The 18,787-nt window shown below is 49.8% G+C and overlaps 1 protein-coding gene across 2 annotated transcripts in view; it reads left to right on the forward strand.

The window, feature by feature from the left end:
- ASIC2 (acid sensing ion channel subunit 2) overlaps positions 1-18,787 on the forward strand; it is a 996,512-nt gene that overhangs the window by 915,333 nt on the left and 62,392 nt on the right. For both annotated transcript variants that reach the window (NM_001195635.1, XM_023651620.2), the window contains exon 3: positions 10,536-10,663. In NM_001195635.1, the coding sequence (NP_001182564.1) occupies positions 10,536-10,663 (128 nt within the window). The remainder of the gene's footprint in view (positions 1-10,535; positions 10,664-18,787) is intronic.

Below are 18,787 nucleotides of genomic sequence, written 5' to 3' on the forward strand. Positions count from 1 at the left end.
TTCAGTCGTGCTTTGAATGATTTTGAATCTTTAATCACATCACCACCTATATACGTGATCAGTTCAGCAACCTGGTCGTACCTAGCTTCCGCCGCCAATGTGTGTAAACAGAATCTTTATAAATAGAATCTTAATCATCCACCACTTCTCCTATAATTTTGCAGACATGGCACTTCCTGGTGGCTTTTCAAGAGTGGGTCTCCTGCAGGCAGGTCGCCACCCGGACTCAGCCTTCTTAGCAAGTAATTTATAATCTCTGTGCCTGAATGCACGAGGGAAACATTTTTTAAAGAATCCTTGGAATAAATCTTTTTGTAATGAGACTAGCCCCGACCCCACACACAGTGCCTTCGCTAATGCAGGAGTGTAAGTGCAGCCACTCTTCTCTGTTCTATCACCAAGACCCAGCATTCACTACCTTCTTCCCCCATGTAGGCACCTCACTCTACAGTATATAGGGTGCTTCGCCCGCATTCTATCCTCTGGTCCTCTACACTCTTGTGATGTAGACAGGGCAGTTCTAATCATTTAACAGATGAACCCTTTAACAAATGTGAGAAGCAAGTCTCCGAGACGCTGAGGGACTTTCCCATGATCTCATGAACTAGGATTTGAATCCACATCTTCGTATTGGCCCTTGGTTCTTTCCACTAAGAGCTAGTGTTCCTTAAAAATGAAAAAAGAAAAAGAAATGAGGCAAAAAGGCTGCTGTGGGTAACAGCCGGTTCGATGAAGGGTAATGTGTTTTTGTTGTAGCATGTTTTAGCTCCTTCAAAATGCTTACCTGCTTTGAGGCTCTGCAGGAGGGGGCAGGGTTTCTAGGCTTTACCAAACTTTTGTAGCCACTTGACAACACCTCCTGGGTCACAAGCTGTTGCTGAGAACACTGCTGCCTCACGCTGCCCCCTGAACAGACATAATTGCAGCCGTGCAACCTGGGGACACGATGCTGATTTTCCATCCTGTGGGAGCCCACTCACCTCAGAATGTCATGTGTGACCAACCAAGCACGAGCATTCCCATCTCTGTGCTGGGTTCCGATTTTCCCAGCCAGACATGCTGCTCAACTTGGCCTGCCTGACAGGGGAGGAGCAGAGAGGGAGGACCAGACATGCATTGGCCGATTTTAGCCAGGCAGCCATGCGTGGATTCTCTGTGCTATCTTTAGAAAAATCAGTGTCTTCTGATTTGATGTGAGTGCTGAGCAGCCGCATCTATTTAAAAAAAAAGTCTATTTTTCAGGAAATTCAAATAAGATACAGTGAGGTTAGGAGACTTGTGGATGATCCCCAACTCGTAGAATTTTAGAGCTAAAAGTAACCTGAGAGACCAGCTCCCCTTTGTTTTAACAGAGGAAACTTCGGCTCAGAGAGGCAATATAACTTGTCTGAGGTCCCACAGCTATTAAGTGGTCAAACTCAGGTCTCCGTGGTTTCAGAGCCCGTGCTTTTCTTGCTACGCTTCCCTGCTCCTCTTCCCAGGGCTCCGCCTTGGGCCTCGTTGGAATTGTGACATGACTTTCTCTGTGCACGCCAGGAGAGCAAGATGGCACCTCCAGTTGACCACCCCAACAGCGTTTGGCAGGCCCTTTCCACCAGAGCTCTCAAGGGCTAGGGCTGGGACCTTAGTCCCTCTCATTGTCACTGTCACACACTCTGTAAGCCTCCCCTGGACTCTGAGATGAGAGGACGCTGGCTGCTAAACCCACTGTAAATTAAACTGTTCTGCCCCCTCCCCCACTGCCCAGCACGGCACCTTATTGGCTTGTCATCTGGGACCATCGCCTCTTCCAGCCAACTGACAAAGAGCAGAGGGAGGTCAGGAGTCAAGGACCTGGTTCCTGGGCTCCGTCAGGCTGCCGCTTGCCATGTAACCATTGGCCACTCTTCTCTGTGGGTCTCACCCATGGAGTTCTCTCACCTGAAAAATGAAAAGTTGGTTGAATTAAAGAAATGTCAAGGGATCTCCTAGCTCCTAAAGTCTAGGCAACCATGAAGCATCAATACTGGCCTGTCCTTTCCTTTTTCTGAGCTTTGATTTCTTGGTCTTTAAAATGGATATAACATTAAAAGTAAAATATAATAAAATGGGGATCTTGACACCTGTCTCAGGATGGCTGGGAGGATCCAGTAAGATGAAGTCTGTGGAAACCCCAAAGCTCAGACACACGCCAATGTTGTTGTTTGCCGTGTCCTGTGGGGGATTCAAGCTGAGTGACTCAGGGTCTTGGCCTAAAAGTTCCCAAAGGACTGCTACCCAATGGAGAATGTGACAGTGACACTAGAAAGGCACAAAGTATTTGAGCAAGACCACAGGTTGGAGGGCAAAGAGCAGGGCCTTGGAGATTGGCAGCCAGGGTTTGATGCTGGGTGTGCTTGGTGTGGCTAGGGCAAGCTGACCTCTCTGAGCCTTGGTTTACTCATCTGCAAAATGAGGGCGCTAATACTAAGGTGACTTTGAGGGGTGACTGTGAGGAGTGATGAAAGGAGCACCTGGCCCCTGACCACATCCCTGCTGCTCTTGAAACAGGCCAAGTGCATACCTGTCCCAGGGCTTTTGCACCTCCTGTTCCCTCTGCCAGAATGCTTCCGTGGGTCATCCCATGGCCCACTTACTCCCTTTATTCCGGTCACGACACAAATGCTGTCACTCTGAAAAGCCCTGCCCTAATTCCCAGCTAAAAGAGTCACCCTGCTCTGCCCCATCCTGTCATGCTACCCTCTTCCCAGCTGCACTTATCCTTCCCAAGCTTACCGCCGCTGGCCTGATGCTGCACGGGTCCCCATTTGTTGTCTGTCCTTCTACCAGAACGTGAGATCCGTGAGGACAGATGCTCTGTGTGGCTTGCCGCTAGAGCCCTGGTCCTTGACCTGTGGCACATGTCCACAGTAGGCATTCAGTCCATCACTGTCCAGTGAATGAGGGGACCAAGTTGGAATGGGCTGAGCACCCAGCTCCATGTCTGGCCCTCAGGAAGGTCAGTCCTTCCTTTGCTTCTGTGAACTCCAAAGCAGCGTTTCAGGGAATATGAGCAGTGTTCCCACATTTCAGAGTTTCTTTCTCTCTCTCCTTCTCTCCCTCCCTGTCTCTCTGACTTTCTTTCTCACACACACATGCACACTCACTTTTCAGTCCCCAGGGAATGGCAGGGCCATGTCACAGCATCTAGTGAGCAGTGGCAGCCAGGGAAGCCACAGTGGGGGCGGGGTGTCCCAGCGGATTGATGGGCCCAGCCCCTCCCCCACCTAGCTGAAACATAGACCTGGACTCCAGGCCTTTCCTCCCGATCATGGGAAACAGTGAGGCCCAAAGGATGGTTCTTGTCTCAATAAACAGTCCCTGATGGTTATGCCACTGTGATTTCACGGGCAGCAGAGACCCTGAGGATGGCAGTCACACAAGACTATAATATCCGCTGAGTCCCTTCAAGGGGGTATCACAGGCAGTCTTTGCTGCCCCTGCCCAGCCCCCATGAGTTCTGGCCTTAAGTCCCTACTCAGCTGCCTACTAGTGTATTACTTACCACCCACCTCCTTGAGACTGTGGCAGAGGGTCCTGAGCTGGCTCAGCAGGCCTCATGTGGACCCAGCTTGGCCACAAACTCACTGTGAGACGCCGACAAATGTGCCACTGTCTCAGCATCTCTGTCTCCCTTGTAAAACCAGGGGGGTGGGATTCTGGGAATCTCAGGTCAGCTGTGCTGTTTTGTTCACTTCAGCAAGCATTTACTGAGCACCTACTGCATGTAGGCATTATGCATATAAACATAAATAAAACATGGACCCTGTCCCGAAGAGGTCGCTCCATCTTAGTGGAGAGAGAGTTACAACCAGGTGTGGAAATGGTAAGTTTGCAATGTTGGGGTGCCCATGGGAGGGAGGGCTTCCAGGAGCTGGTGACAGTGACGCTGGGTAGGGGCCAACCTGATGGAAGGGGAGAGAGGAAGGATTAGTCCAGGTGCAGGGAGTGGCATGAGGAAAGAGGAGTGTGAAACGACGCTGATCCAGCTGGATTTCGTAGAAAGCCAGACACTGAATTAACAATGCTGATAGCACTACAAATCAGTGAGCTTTTCTTAAGCACCAGGCTCTGTGCTAAGGGCTTTGTATGCAACGTCAATAGCCCTGTGAAGAAGGATTCATTATAATGTGCGAATCCATTCTGCAGATTTTGTAGAAAAATGAGGCTCCAAGAGAGTGAATAACTTGCCAAAGGTCCCAGAGCTGGACTCCACCTTGCCCTGCCTGACCCCAGAGACCCAGGTATTTAACCAACTGTCCTAGGCTCTCTCTGCTTCTGACCTGCCAGGTGGCAGAGCCTGGGTTTCCACCTCTCTCAGAACACCCGGCTCACCTCTTTGGGAGAGGGGGACCCTGTCTCTGGGTGCAAGCCTTGCCCACCCTGGCCCCACCCAGTGTGTGAGGTGAGTCCCAGGAGCTCCATACGCCATGCAGGGCCCTTGGCTGTCCTGGGGGAGATGGGGAGAGGGTCCCGAGCCCCTCCCCACAGAAGTCGGGCCAGGCCAACGTCCCTCTACTAGCGAGGCCTCGGAAGCAAACACACACAGGGGTAAGTTCTTCTGAGGAAGTTAGCATGGAAACAAGAAGACGCTGGTGGTCACAGTATGCATCTTCAGATCCCTGAAAGGATGTCAAGTGAAAGAAGGAGTGGAGCTAGGAGCAGGGGGGAAACCTATAAGCAGGCTGTTTTCAACTCAATATAAGGATGAACTTTGGAAACCATGGGCTGCCCCTGCAGGTGGCGAGGTCTCCATCACTAAGAGTGCTCAAACACTATGACTGTCCTTCAGTGCGTGGTGCTAGAGGGGCCTCCTGCTGTCTCTCAGAGATGCCCTCTGGGGGCTCTGCCAATCAGGATCCAGGCAGGAAATCAACAGTACTCATGGGCTGGGTAACACAAGAAAAGATTAATGAAGGACTATTTACAAAGGCGTGGGCAAGGCTTAGGGAAGGCATGTGGGATGGTGCACAGCCTGGGCCTGGCAGCAGGAAGAGCCATTACCATGCCTAGGGGAGGTGGAAAAGAGCTGGTATCAGACCCCAGAGAGAGGGCAATATGGAGAGGACCCCCCAGCCCCCAACCTAGAGCCATGGCTTTCCAAGGAGACCTGCAGCTAACCACAGTGATCCAGCAAGTAGAGTTGAGAGACTGGATATCCATCTCCCCTCCGGTTTCCCACCTGGGCCCACCATTGGCTGAACCCAACGAGAAGCCAGAGGGCAAGGGAACCCATCCGTATAGTCTATAGGAGTGTAGCTCCCAGGGCAGAGGGCAGAGTGGAAGGACTGGCAGAAGCTGTTGTGCACTGGGACCTCCCCCCGCCATATGACTGGCATCCCTCCCCCACTCTCCTCTCGGTCTAGCTGTCCTAGCCACTGTGATAAAATCAGTTTCATCCAACACAAGATTGCTTTGTATCAGCACATCCCTGCCTTAGCCTAGAAAATTCCTCTGGCTTTTCAGAGAAGCTTCCCTTCCTTCTCCTCTCCAGTGTTTATTTCCTTGGCATGTTTCCTGTGATTTGCAAAGATTAAGGATCTAAGCTTCTTTTATTGCGATGTACTTTCCCTGCCCCGTTATGCATTCTCCCCGTCGCTCCCTGTCTCCCCGCACGGAGCTCCCAAATCCTTCTGCAGATACAGAAAACACTCCTCAGGTAGACTTCACCTTGCGCTGCCATGGCCGTGCTCCTGAAAAGTGCTGGGAAATTCCAGATTCTGCAGCTTGAGCATGTTTCCCACCCTCCTCCTGATTCGACATTATCTTTCTTGTTAAGCTGTCTGGGTTTCAGCTTGGTCTCAATTAGCAAGGGCTCCTAACACCGTGTGTAAGAACTTCCCTCTCTCTGTGCTCTCTCTCTCTCCCTCTCCCTGGGGCTTTGAATCCTGTGTGGTGTTCGTGATGTATAAACAAATCCTTCACTGCACTAGGGGCCTGCGCTGTTTGAAGCAGTGCAATGTTGAATCATTCAGTGGTGAGAGGACAATGAGGATGTGGACAATCCCGTCCAGCACCCATCTGGGTGATTGGCAGAACTGGCTTCCCAGCTGTGCGACCTGTGCAGTCACACAGACCCCGGTGCTCAGAAGGGCCACACTCTTGCTTTAATGCTCTGCTACTGCTGTCTTGAAATTCTTCATAGTTTTTTAATGAGGCCCCACGTTTTCATTTTGCACCGGGACCCGAAAATGGTATGGGTGGTCCCAGTTACTGTTATTCTTCTGTTGCTGCTGTTGCTGTTGCTTTGTGTGCAGCCCACCTGCATTTCAGTGGATGAGACCTCCTGAGTGGAGGAAGCTAGTTGCTGGGCAGCATGCACTGCGGGTGTTTCCTGGTGTCCAACCAGACCCTGGGCACACTCATAGCTGGTCCAAGGGTAGGGAACAGACTCGGCAGAGGACACTTCTTCACGCATTGACATCATTTGACAATCATTGAGCACTGTCCCAGGTACCGTGCTAGGGGCTTTGGGGATAAGACAATGAAGGGATATTCTCTTTCTCCAACCCCGACTCAGAACTCTCGACCTGTGAACCAGGGTGTCTGCTCACACAAAGTAAACCACACCCCTAGTGGAGTAGAAAGATTGCTGAATTGAAAGTCAGGAGACCTGGCTCTACCCACTGCTATACTCCTGACATGCTGTGTGACCTCGGGCAAGTTGCTTCCCCTTTCTGGACTAGATGTCTGCTTGCCCAAATGTGGTTGACTCCAGATAACCTATATCAGAATCCCCGGAAATGCAGATTCCTCGGCTCCAGCCTGGCATGACCGAATCGGAATTTCTAGGCGCTGGTCCACAGAATCATCGCCCGGAGCTCCCAGGGTGAGCTCAGTGTGCATTCAAGTTTGAGAACCTCTGAGGTACCTAGTCTGAGCCTTTGGCTCTAATGGTCCGTGTTGGATAACTCCAGCTCTTAATCAGGTCTTCATATTTGCACTGACAGCGTCAGGAAATGTGGGAGACTGAGAGTGGATGTGGGGCAGACACTGCAGGGGGCTGTGGTTCACTGTCAAACTGGAGAACAAGCCTGGAGGGAAGCCAAGGGCATTTCTAGGAAGGAAGAGAAACAAACTCTCCCTGGAGATGCTAGAGGAAGTGGTGCCTTGTGAAAAGCAGGGCCACAGAGGACATGGGGCCACAGTCGTGGGCTGGCCATGAAGGCGCCCAGTCCTGCTGCTCAGAACCCCGCCCAGTCACCCACCACCTCCAGACGAGAGACCCACAGGGGTACCTGCTTAGGAGAGCATGGTGGTGGCGTCCTCTCCTCCCCGCTGCTCTGAGAGGGCTGGGCACTGCTCACAGGTGACATTCTACAGCTACACTGCCCTGGCTGGACACCAGGTTGTCACTAACCACATGTGCCTATTTAAATGGAAGGTAAGGAATTAAATTTAAATTAAATTAAAAATAAGTAAAGCAAGGAAAAAAAGATAAATATGTGGCGTGATGGATGTGCTAATTAATTCGGTGGGGGAAATCCTTCCACGGTGTATACATACATCAAATCATCGTGTGGTGTGCTTTAAATACCTTACAGTCTTATTTGTCAATTATACTTCAGTGAAGCTGGTTGGGGGGATTAAGTAGTTAACTAATTAAAATCTCAGTTCCTCGGTTGCATTAGTCACCCTTCATGTGGCTAGTGGCTACCATATGATAGTACGGATTATAGAATGTTCCATCTTGGCAGAAAGTTCCACTGGACAGTGCTGGTTCCAAAGAGAACAGAAACATTATCCAGCACCTTCTTTCGCTCTTTGCATTCAGTCATTGATGTTTGTAGAGATATGACGCTACTTTAGGATTTTACTCTGCCCCCGTTCCTGCTGCTTCTGGAATAATCTCCCCTTCCGAATCCCACCCAGTCTGATCAGCCTCAGGCGGCTCTCCCTAATGCACGCACGCCTGGCCTCTCTGCTTTGCCTGTTACTCGCAGCATTTCTGACAGAAAGGCTTCATTTTTCATTTCTCCCCGTAAGCCACAGGACCCCTCCTTTGAGCCTGTCTTACTGGCTCCAAGGTTTCTTAAGCTCAGCTATGTAGCAGGCACGCAGCTTCAGCTAGCTCTGGAAAACAAGTGTTGGCATCTCTCCCGTTCTGCCCCGCAGCTCATGGAACATGCTTTCAGTTCATTCCAACACACACATCCTCGTAATCCCAACATCGCTCCCCGTTCACGCCTCTCCCCATCAGAGCCTGCTCTTCCGGCTCCCCGGCCTCTCCTCAGCCCCTCTTTTGGGCAGGCCTTAGGAACACAGCCACTAAAAGCTGACTGCTTCCCTTCTCCTCTGCCCGTCAGACCCAAGGCCAGGCAGTGGGCTCTGGGATGAGTAGGGAGCACTCTCCTCTTGAGGCATTCACCACCTATGGGAGAGAGGTACACAAAACCACAGGCACAGAGGGACGTGTGGGCAGGCGTTTGGACGGAGTGATCTGGGTAGAGAGATCACAGAATGGTTGACTGCTGGATGGAAGGGGGATGTGTTCGTGGATGGCCGGGGATTCTCGCCTGCTCCATGAAGACACAGGATGGAAGGGCTCTCGGCCAAGGCTCTCTTTTGCCTGAACCCCGTGTCAGCCACTGACTGCTCATCTAGACTTTGAAAGCCCTGCCTATCCTTCCCTCGGGTCCCTGTCTACTACTAAACCTTTCTCTCCATGTACCCCCGACCTGGGAATTCTCATCCAGCTCCGGACCCCCTTCCTCCGCTTGGTCACTGGTCCCAGGCTGTCCGTGGGTCCTGCCCATTCCCATGCTTGGCCCCAACCCTTCCTTCCTTGCCTTTCTCTTCTGTGCCAGCTTCAGTGTGTGTCCCCAGACTCTCCCAGGCTATGGCCCCAGTGCTGACACATCCCTCCCTCTCTGACCTCTGACCTCCATTTCTCCCCCCACCTCCATCTTCCTTCATTTCTGCATTTACCCATCTTCTCCCCATTTTCTGCTTTTAGGACACTCCTTGATTTAGACTCTAGGTTGGCCTTGCCAATCATAAGTGAGTGAGGTATGAGTCACAAATCTCTCATTTGTTCATTCAGCAGGGGTTCCCTAGGTACCTGCTATGTGCCTGGCCCTCGCAGGGACATCTGAGATCCATAGAGAAGGTCCAGAACTTGGCCTCAGGACGCTCCAGCTTGATGGAAGAGACCGTCAGATAAAGGTTTATTACATGGTGTGGCAGAGGCTTTATCAGGAATATGTGAAGAATACATCAGAGCAAGAGAAGGAGTTGCTTTGGGTGGGGCTGGGGTTGAATCTTCAGTGATGAGTAGGGAGATGGTGAGGTGGACAAGGTAGAAAGACGTTCCAGGCATACAGAGATGCATGTGCATCCATGCAGAGCAGGGACGAGTAACAACCAGTCTGGGCAGCCCTGGAGGGTTGGACCGCGTGGTGCCACGAAGCAGAGGGCTGCCCAGGGCAAGGCTGGAACAGGAGCAGGTTAAGGAGACTGGGCTTCTCATAAGCACAGGAGAGAGTGACACAGCTTTGCATTTTGGAAAGCTCGTTCTGCAGGCTATTTGGAAAGAGTAAGACAGAGAAGGAGCCCCAGCAAAGGCTGATATATCCCATAGGCGCACTCTCCAGCAATTTTGAACACCAACATACAGGAGGAGCCAGGCTCTGCTTTCCCACCACCTTCTGCCACCCCTGCCACCTCCCACTGCCAAGGGCCTTTTCTCCTGCCAAAGAAAAAAGGCAGAAGCTGCTCTCCTAATTGCCCATCTCCTGCAGATCCAAGGGGCGGGCACCGTGGCACACAGGCAAGCCCTGTGCTTTTCTTTCTACTGCTGTGTCATCCTGTTTTCCTCCTCCTGTTCTCCTCGCCTTCAGCTCATGGTCCAGCAGAGAAGTTAGTAAATAAAATAAAGGTGCTGGACTCACTTTCTAATCCCATTCTACAGTTTTGGAGGCTGAAGCAGGAAATTGGCCTAACTGATCTGAATTAGCTTCTGATTGCTACTATAACAGATCACCACAAACCTAGTGGCTTCAAACAATGCAATTTCACTATGGTACAGTTCTGAAGGCCAGAAGTCCAAAGTCGGTTTCACTAGGGTAAAATCTAGGTTTTAGGGGGGCTGTGTTCCTTCTAGAGGCTCTAGGGGGAAATCCATTGCCTTTGTCTTTACTAGTTGCTGGAAAATACTTACATCCCTTGGCTTGTGACTCCTTCCTCCATCTTCAAAGCCAAAAGCAAAGCATTTTTCCGTTCTCTCTCTGACTCTGACCCTCGTGCCTCCCTCTTATAAGGACCATTGTGATTATACTGCATAGTCAAAGATAATCTCCCCATCTCGAGATCCCTAACTTAATCACAGCTGCAGTGTCCCTTTTGCCACCTAAGGTAACATAGTCACCGTTTCCAGGAATGAGGATGTGGACAGTTTGGGGGCCATTATTCTGCCCTCCACTTGGCCTTTCTAGTGTCCCTTCCAGCTTTTCAGTCCCAGGATTCCGTGAGCACCTGTTGTCGCTGACCCGTGCCTCTGTCCATCTTTGTTCTTTCAGAGGAAACGACGTTTGAAGCAGGAGTGAAAGTTCAGATCCACAGTCAGTCCGAGCCACCTTTCATCCAAGAGCTGGGCTTTGGGGTGGCTCCAGGGTTCCAGACTTTCGTGGCCACACAGGAGCAGAGGGTAAGTTCCCTGGGCTCCCCGGATCAGTGCTCCTTGGCCTATCCCAGTCACCTGCAGAGGCACAAGGAGGAGAAATGGCATTCCCACTCCTGGAAGGCTCTGAATCCACCTAACAGGCTGGAGCAGGGCTGGGCTCAGGAAAGGGGCTCACCCTGAAACTGGAGACAGGAGTCTGCTAACCTTCATAAGCCCATTCTCCTGTACCCCCTGTTAGTTCCTAAAATTGGGTGTGAGGGAAACCCAGCTTATTTTATTTTTCGTTGAATTGGTTGGAGGGTTTTTTCCAGAACATTCTGGGGGGGAAATTCTTTCGGGGGGGGAAATTCTTTCAGAGGGGGAGGCTGGGTGTCAGGGGACAGTGGATGCTCAGGGAAACTGCTAACCAGGGTTTGACGTTTCATCACTTGTGTGAATACAATGCAAAGTGGCCTGCAGAAAGGAAGAGGAATGGGGACTTCAGTCTTGTAATAGAGCTCAAGTGGAGGGAGACCTCTAGCCTCGGCTGCTGCCTCCTCTCTCTGATTTCGCACCAGAGAAGGCACTCTCCCAGCCAGCCAGGACTGCTGTGTCAACTCTGCATGTCCATGGGGTGAGGACTGGCCCAGCCTCACGTCTGACATGAGTCAGGTCAGTGAGCGGTAGGAGGCACCAGCTCTCGGCTCTCAGGGTGAGAAGGGAAGAATCAGGGAGAACAGTGGAGGAAGAGTCAGCAGGGAGATACACGTGGAACTTACGAGCTCAGCTTGTTTTTAAAATTTGGCTCAAATGTCCTCTTTCATCTAGTACTGATCACACCTGTTTAGCCATTATAAAATAATATTCTGCATTAGAAACTGGTTTTAAATCTGTAAGCGAGCTGTATTTTTTAATCTCTGGGAAAGCATTGATGGTGCAGGCCTCAGGACCTGGGCCCTGTGCTTAATGCCCCAGCAGTGGCTACCGGCCAAGATCAGCCTCCGCTGCAGCACGTAGCGGGTGGCAGCACGTAGCAGCTTTGAGGCAAGGGCAGAGGAGGCTGGGAGGTTGGCCCGGCCTCTACGGGCCCCAGAGACTGAGGAGACAGGGTGAGTGGAAGTGGAGTAAGCAAAGGTGTGCAAGGTGGGACCCAAGCAGTGTAACCAGAAGACCTCATCTTTAAGGACGAAGAAGGAAGGCACAAAGTAGATGACAGGGAGCCAGGTTCAGGGCTAAGGATTCGAGTCAGGAAGAGTGAGAACGCAGACTAGCAGGTGAAGGCGTGCAAAGAGAGAGGCAGTCTGGGTGAGCCAGAGCCTGAGCTATTAGCCAAGGTGTCGTAGCCAGTCTTGGGGTGCTGTCAGAGCTAAACAAAGCTGGACGCTGGTGAAAGTGGCAAGGACAGGTTTTAATTAGTAATACACCATTGCAACTGGGTGGAGGATTCAGCCTGAGCTGAACTCAGCTGCTGTTTGTACAGAGGTGAGTAGGCATTTCAAAGAAAAAATGAAGGACAGGGAACAAAGCGGGCTTGAGCAGAGTCAAGGAAGTGAAAAATTACAGGTGGGAAGAAGGGATTGGTCCATGTGAAACCCTGTGAAACCATGTGAAACAGTTTGCTGACTGGCGCTTCCCGAAGTTAGGCTCCTACCTTCCCACAGAGACGGGGAGGCGGAGACCTTATCTTCAGGTGTTGGCAGGAACAAATAGTAAATTCTTTTGGCAGCCTTGAGTTTTCTCAGGCAGGGACTTTAAGGGGCCAGGGTCATCCTAGGGGTGCAGCTTTGAGCTGTTAGAAACTACAACAGTGTTTGTTCAAGCTTATAGGCCACTATTGAGGCCTAGTTGAGAAGAAGGCTCAGAGGGGCCTGGCTGGAGTTTGGTCAAGGAGAGAAACTCTTCAGTCCTCCCTTCGGCGTTTTGTACGAGTAACCCCTCCTCCCTTCAAAGATCCAGGCATGGGTTAGACTAATGAGCTTGTACCTGAATTCTTGACTATCTAAACGTGAATTGTTGTTTGTTTTTAATTCTTTTGTTGAGATCTTATTGGCTTATAAGACTGTAAATTTCAGGTGTACATTATTATATTTCAGCTTCTGCATAGACTGCATTGTGCTCTCCACCAGTAGTCTAGTTTTTATCTGTCTCCATACACGTGTGCCCCTTTACCCCTTTAGCCCTCACTCCTCCCCCGTTCCCCTCTGGTAACCAGCAATCTGTTCTCCTTATCCGTGTGTTTCTTTGTTTATCTTCAACATGAGTGAAATTGTATGGTATTTGTCTTTCTCTGTCTGACTTATTTCACTTGGCATAATACCCTCAAGGTCCATCCGTGTTGCCACAAATGGCACAATTCTGTCTTTTTTATGGCTGAGTAGTATTCCATTGTATATATGTACCATATCTTCTTTATCCACTCATCCCCATCCACTGATGGGGACTTGGGTTGCTCCTGTGTCTTGGCTATTGTGAGTAATGGTGCAATGAACATAGGGGACCATAAATCTTTTTGAATTATTGATTTCACGTTCTTTGGATAAATACCCAGTAGTGGGATACCAGGATCATATGGTATTTCTATTTTTAATTTTTTGAGAAACCTCCATACTGTTTTCCATAGTAGCTGCACCAGTTTGCATTCATATCTAAAGGTGAATTTTTGACTAGCCATCCAAGCCAAATCTGACTTTGTGGCTTATTGAATGTAGCTGCCACACCTATCAGGACTGACTGACCTGTGTTGCCATCTCTGGCGTCCACATTGCTGTTTGTCTGCAGAATGAACAGCGTTCTTTGAAACCCACTGTGTAACTTCATTTCACTGCTAGCGAAGGGTGGAAAGAAGGAAGTTCTTTGTAGATTGCTGTTTGTCATCGGCCGGAGAGAAGTGCTCATTCCTCCCCCATCTCTGCTTTCCCTCCTTTAGTGACACTGAGGAAATTTCTGGGCTGGATGGGAAGTTGGAACTGGTGATTTCTAAGAGCCCTTAAATCTCTTTATCTTCCCACTAGGAATCAGAGGGACTCCCCATGGTGAGCAGGAGCAGAACATATTCTCAGCTTCAGAGGGCAACTTCGTCGTTTGCTTTGAAGTATATTCTCAGAAAGTCAGCCTCATTCATATCAGTATTGCTATGATTATTATAACTAATAATAAGATATTTGGTTAAACATTTTACCATCTTAAAAGCATTTCCGCATCATCTCATTTCATCATTTCATTTATATTAATAGAGAAATACAAAAACACATCCCGGAGCTAAATCTAATAATACATTATGTTTACATGTATATAAAAGAGCATATCCATAGGAAATAAGACTCAAAGGAAATAAGCCAAAATACCCACAGTGGGGGAATTATGAATGATTCACTTTCTTTTCTGGGTTTTCTACGTGTTTTAGAACGTGGCTTTGTTTTATTTATCCATTCAGCAAATATCTGCTGAATGCCTACTATGAGGGAAGTGGTGGGGATACAGTGGTGAACAAAACAGAGCCCAGTGTCTTTCGTTACAGAGCCTACATATTAGTGGTTTCTTTCACAAAGAAAAAATAATAATTAAATAATGTTAAGGCTAGTAGAATTTGGGGATGGGCCCCCATGTCTATGTTCTCCCTCTGCCATTGGTACTAACCTATCCAGCTGACCCTGGTCCTCAAACACCGCATTTCATTGATTCTAGGATTCCTATTTTTGTCACATGGTAATGTTTTTGAAACCGAAATTCCTTTCCCAAGCAATGGCACCTCACAGCTACAATTGGCAGTGCTTTTCCTTTCTTGGGGGCACCTAAAATCATGGCCCGTCTTATAGTCTATAGTGGCTGCATCGTTCCCATTCCAGGAATCTGCTGCTTCAGCTCAAAATCTTGCAAGAAGGCCAGTGGTGACAAGACCATGGGGAGCAGGGGGTCTTTTCCTGGAAAGTTGGGGTGAATCATGCTAGGGAAGTGCCTCCTGAGTGAGAGCCCCAAGAGGAACTGGTGACGTAAAGGAATCCTGCCACGCGTCCCTTTGTGAATGGGAAAGGCCTTCTGCGTGGTCAAAATCATCCCACCCACGGGGCCGGCCCAGTGGTGTGGTGGTTAAGTTTGTGGATTCCACTTCCACAGCCCAGGCTTCGCCGGTTCAGATCTGGGTGCAGACCTACACACCACTTATCAAGCCATGCTGTGGCAGGCGTCCCACATATAAACTAGAGGAAGATGGACACAGATGTTAGCTCAGGGCCAGTCTTCCTCAAAGAAAAAAATTATCCCACTCGTGCAAAACTACACACACATGGCTATCAATATTTTTTTCATTTTATTTGGTACCCAAAAGAACACACTACTGGTCTATAATGCAGAGCAAAGATTACTGTTTTTAATCAGCGTTTGCTCTAAACCCAATTAAGCCCAGGTGTGTTCCTGCCTTCCTGGCCAACCTGAGAAATGCCCCGTAGGGGGAGAATGGTGATAATTACTACTAACTACCTGCCAGGCATTTACCTATAGGGTCACTTGACACACGTTATCTCATTTAATCCCCCACAACAACCCCGCAGGGGAAGTCTTGATATCTCCAAGTTCTGATGACGAAACTGCAAGGTTAGTTAACTTGCTTGAGGGGTCATAGCTAGGGGAGCAGCAGGGCTCAGCTCTGAAGCCAGATCTGTGTGTGGAGAGAAAAGCAGCCCAGGAGCCCGGAGGCCTGGACCCTAGCTCTGACTGTGCAGTGGGACTTTGGACAGCCTGCTTCCGTCCCTGGGTCTCGGGTTTCCCGTCCGCAGAATGGGAGGGCTCAGTTAGATGACCTCAAAGAGCCTCCAGCATTGACAGTCTGGGGGGGGGTCCTGCCTGTGTCACTCAAGCACACAGGTGTCCCCTGGAAGTTGGGCCGACATCAGTTTTGCACTCGTTCCCTGCTCTGCCAGCTGCTGACTCCCTCCGTCATGCCAGCTGGCGTAGGGTGCTAAGGTAAACTGTGACAAGGATGTCTGAGATAAACCTCCCTCCCTGGGTCTGGGAGGCAGGACCTGGGTGCCTACTAGAGAGAAGCATGAACTGGGGTAAATAGCAGACCCGAAACTTTACAAGAGAGGGTCTGGGTCCGCTCCTCAGTAGTGCTCCTTCCTCAGGCCACGCACTTGGTGGTCACGTCGCTACCCCACCTATAAAACCCTTACATCCTCAGACTTCCTGTAATTTGCAAAACCCAACCCCTTAGAATGGCTTCTTAGGCTCTGTTCAGCTGGCCCCACCCCCTCTCCAGCCTCATCATCTGCCTGTGATTGACCAACATGTACCCTACATTTCAGTGTTGGAGGACAATCTGCCACTCCATGCTCTTTGATGCCTGCCTCTGTGCATTTGCAGCCACTGTTCCCTCTGCCCAGAATCCCTTCCTTGTCTTGTCTACCAAAGGCCTATTCCTATTTCCAAATACGGCTCAAAGATCATGGTCTCTTCTAAGACCTTCCCCCTCCCATCCCGCCACTCCCCAAGGAGCAGCTAGTTGCTCTGTACAACACTTTGTACGTTCATTTATTCCTTCAGCAGATATTCACTGAGCATCTACTGTGCTGGGAAAACGAAGATCAGCAAGACCTGGTCCCAGCCTTGCAGCACCCACAGAATGAAGTGGGTTGTTTGGCAATTCTGTCACACTCCTGAGAGATACAGACCTCTCCTTGTAGGACTTCCCTCCCCTTGTGCATCACCGGTCCTTACACCTGCCTCTTAAGAACTGCCTTCCTTAGCTCCCATCAGCCATTGTCTCATGATAGACTGGGAGCCCCCTGAGAGCCAGGATTGTGTCTTTCAGATTCTATATCCCCAGTGTCTTGCTTATATATCAGCTTAGTAAATGTGCGTTGTTGAAAGGATGAATGCACTCTATGCTCAGCTAGCACTCAATGCTACACCCTACTGCTCTCCCTGCCTCCCCACCCCCACCCCTGCCAAAACTCCTATTAAAATCTTCCCTGAGCTCCCTCTTCCTCCCTGAGGCTAAGCCAGCCTGTGATAGATGATGATATCTGTATCATTTCTGGCCGCAAACTTAGAGACTTCCATGAAACCAAAACCTCATGAAAGGGGTCAAGGCTAGAGCTATAGATCTGGAAGCCACCTGGGTACACGTGAGTGGATGGAACAGACGAGAGGGCCAGGACAGAACTCTGGAATTTGGGGAGAATTAAATGAGTGAGTGAATCTCTGTGCAAGTGCAACGCTGGTGTGTTCAAGTGGGAAGGGCACAAGACAAACTGTCTTCAAAGTTGACTTCACCACTTGGACCCTTTGCCCCTAATTTAGGGTGATTGTTAATCCTGCTGGAACCCCTAGTCATGATTTGATATCAGAAGACTGTTATCATCTCCTACCAGCTCCTCAAAGAGCCTGGAGGCAACTCTTGTTTTCTAAATGTTTATCCAAGTATTCATCAAATATTTATTCAACCACCTTGCCAGTACGTCTTGGTAGGCCTGAGAATGAACCTGGAGATCCTGGGTGGTTGGTTGACCACCAGCCTCATTGCTTAGGAAATTCTCTGGAAAACAAGGTCCTGGGTTTATATTTGAGGTTCTCAGAAACACCTTGGGGAGCAAGGGATGGAAATCCCTGCCCAGAGGCATTCCACTCTCACCACGAACCCCTTCCACTACCAGTTTGGAACCACTGGGAACGACAAGGGTTCCATTCCACAACCTGGACTCCGTGTTGTTTCCTCACCCGGGCTGTATACAAAGTACCAGGAACATGCTCATTGTCACACCACACCCTGCCTCGAGCAGCTGCCCACCAGCCTGTTTTTGGCTGTAAATAAAGGCAAACACAAATGCCTGGGTTCTGTTGGCCCCAATTAGGTCATTGGCAGGATGTGTGGGCCCAGTTGGCTCCTACAGAAGCCTAAGCTTTTGCCTTTGGCATAGGTTGGCCACGTTTCCCACATTTGGAAGGAATCCCACCTTGGCTCACGATGAGAAACAGTATCCCCACCCTACCCCAAATAAACAGGCCCAGCTGTTGGGTAGGGTACCCCACGGCTGCTTTTGACAGCTCCTCTCGAGCTTCTAAATACAACTTCCTAAGTGCCTTTCAAAAGAGAAGACTCATTTGTCAATCTGACAGCCAGATCCATGGTCCTTATCTGCTTCATGGGCCCCATTAGAAATGGAGGCCTGCCCAGTAGTTTTTCTCAAGGCAGGGGAGGGAACCTGTTACACATGCCTTCAGAAACTTCCAAACTGCCAAATCTGGAGCCACATAAATATGGCAGCATCCAGTTATGCTCCAGAAAGCACCAGGGAGGTGCCAGAAGGCAGACTAGCCTGCTATGTGGCTGTTCCCTCCATGACCAACAGGGTACGTCATTTCCCATAAAAGGATGAAAATAAGAACCAATTAAGCATCTCCTAGCTTATCTACTTAACCACTTGTTGTCACTCAGCCTCTGAAGTAGAAATATCTTCAGATCCCCACACGGTTTCACCAATAGTCAGGTTTTCGCCATTTTTTCTACACCATGAGAGCTTGTTTTTATCAAGGTGGGAGTGATGGCAGAGGGTAGAGGAGGGAAGAGAAGAATGGTTGATGGGCTAGGATGAACCCATTGGTGCTCAGCACTGGTGGGGGAATCCAAAAATGAGTCCACACAAAATATGCTTAAGGGGCTGGCCCAGTGATTTAGTGGTTAAGTTCACAAGTTCTGCTTCGGCGGCCCAGGGTTCATTGGTTCAGATCCTGGGCGGGGACCTACACACCACTTGGCAAGCCATGCTGTGGCAGGCGTCCCACACACAAAGTAGAGGAAGATGGGCACAGATGTTAGCTCAGGGCCAATCTTCCTCACCAAAAAAAAAAAAAAATATATATATATATATATATGTGCGCTCAGGCCTTAGAAGGAGGTAAAATCACTCTATCCTGCCTCCCCTTCTGCCTTGCAGCCTCTCCCTCTCCTTTCCTTCCTAACAAAGAGTCTCCAAACTGTTCTCTAGACTTGCTTATCTCTACTTCCTCACCTCCTTTTCACTTCCCAACCCACCTCTAGCACCCCACTGAAGCTTTTCTTCAAGATCACCCGTGATGTCTTTGTGGCTACACCCGATCTTTGTCCATACAGACACCCTTCCCTCCTCAGTCCGTCCCACCTGGTGTCTCAGCAGCATGTGGACTGTTGACCAC

The sequence above is a fragment of the Equus caballus genome, chromosome 11 (genome assembly GCF_041296265.1).
Source record: "Equus caballus isolate H_3958 breed thoroughbred chromosome 11, TB-T2T, whole genome shotgun sequence".
Taxonomy (NCBI): domain Eukaryota; kingdom Metazoa; phylum Chordata; class Mammalia; order Perissodactyla; family Equidae; genus Equus; species Equus caballus.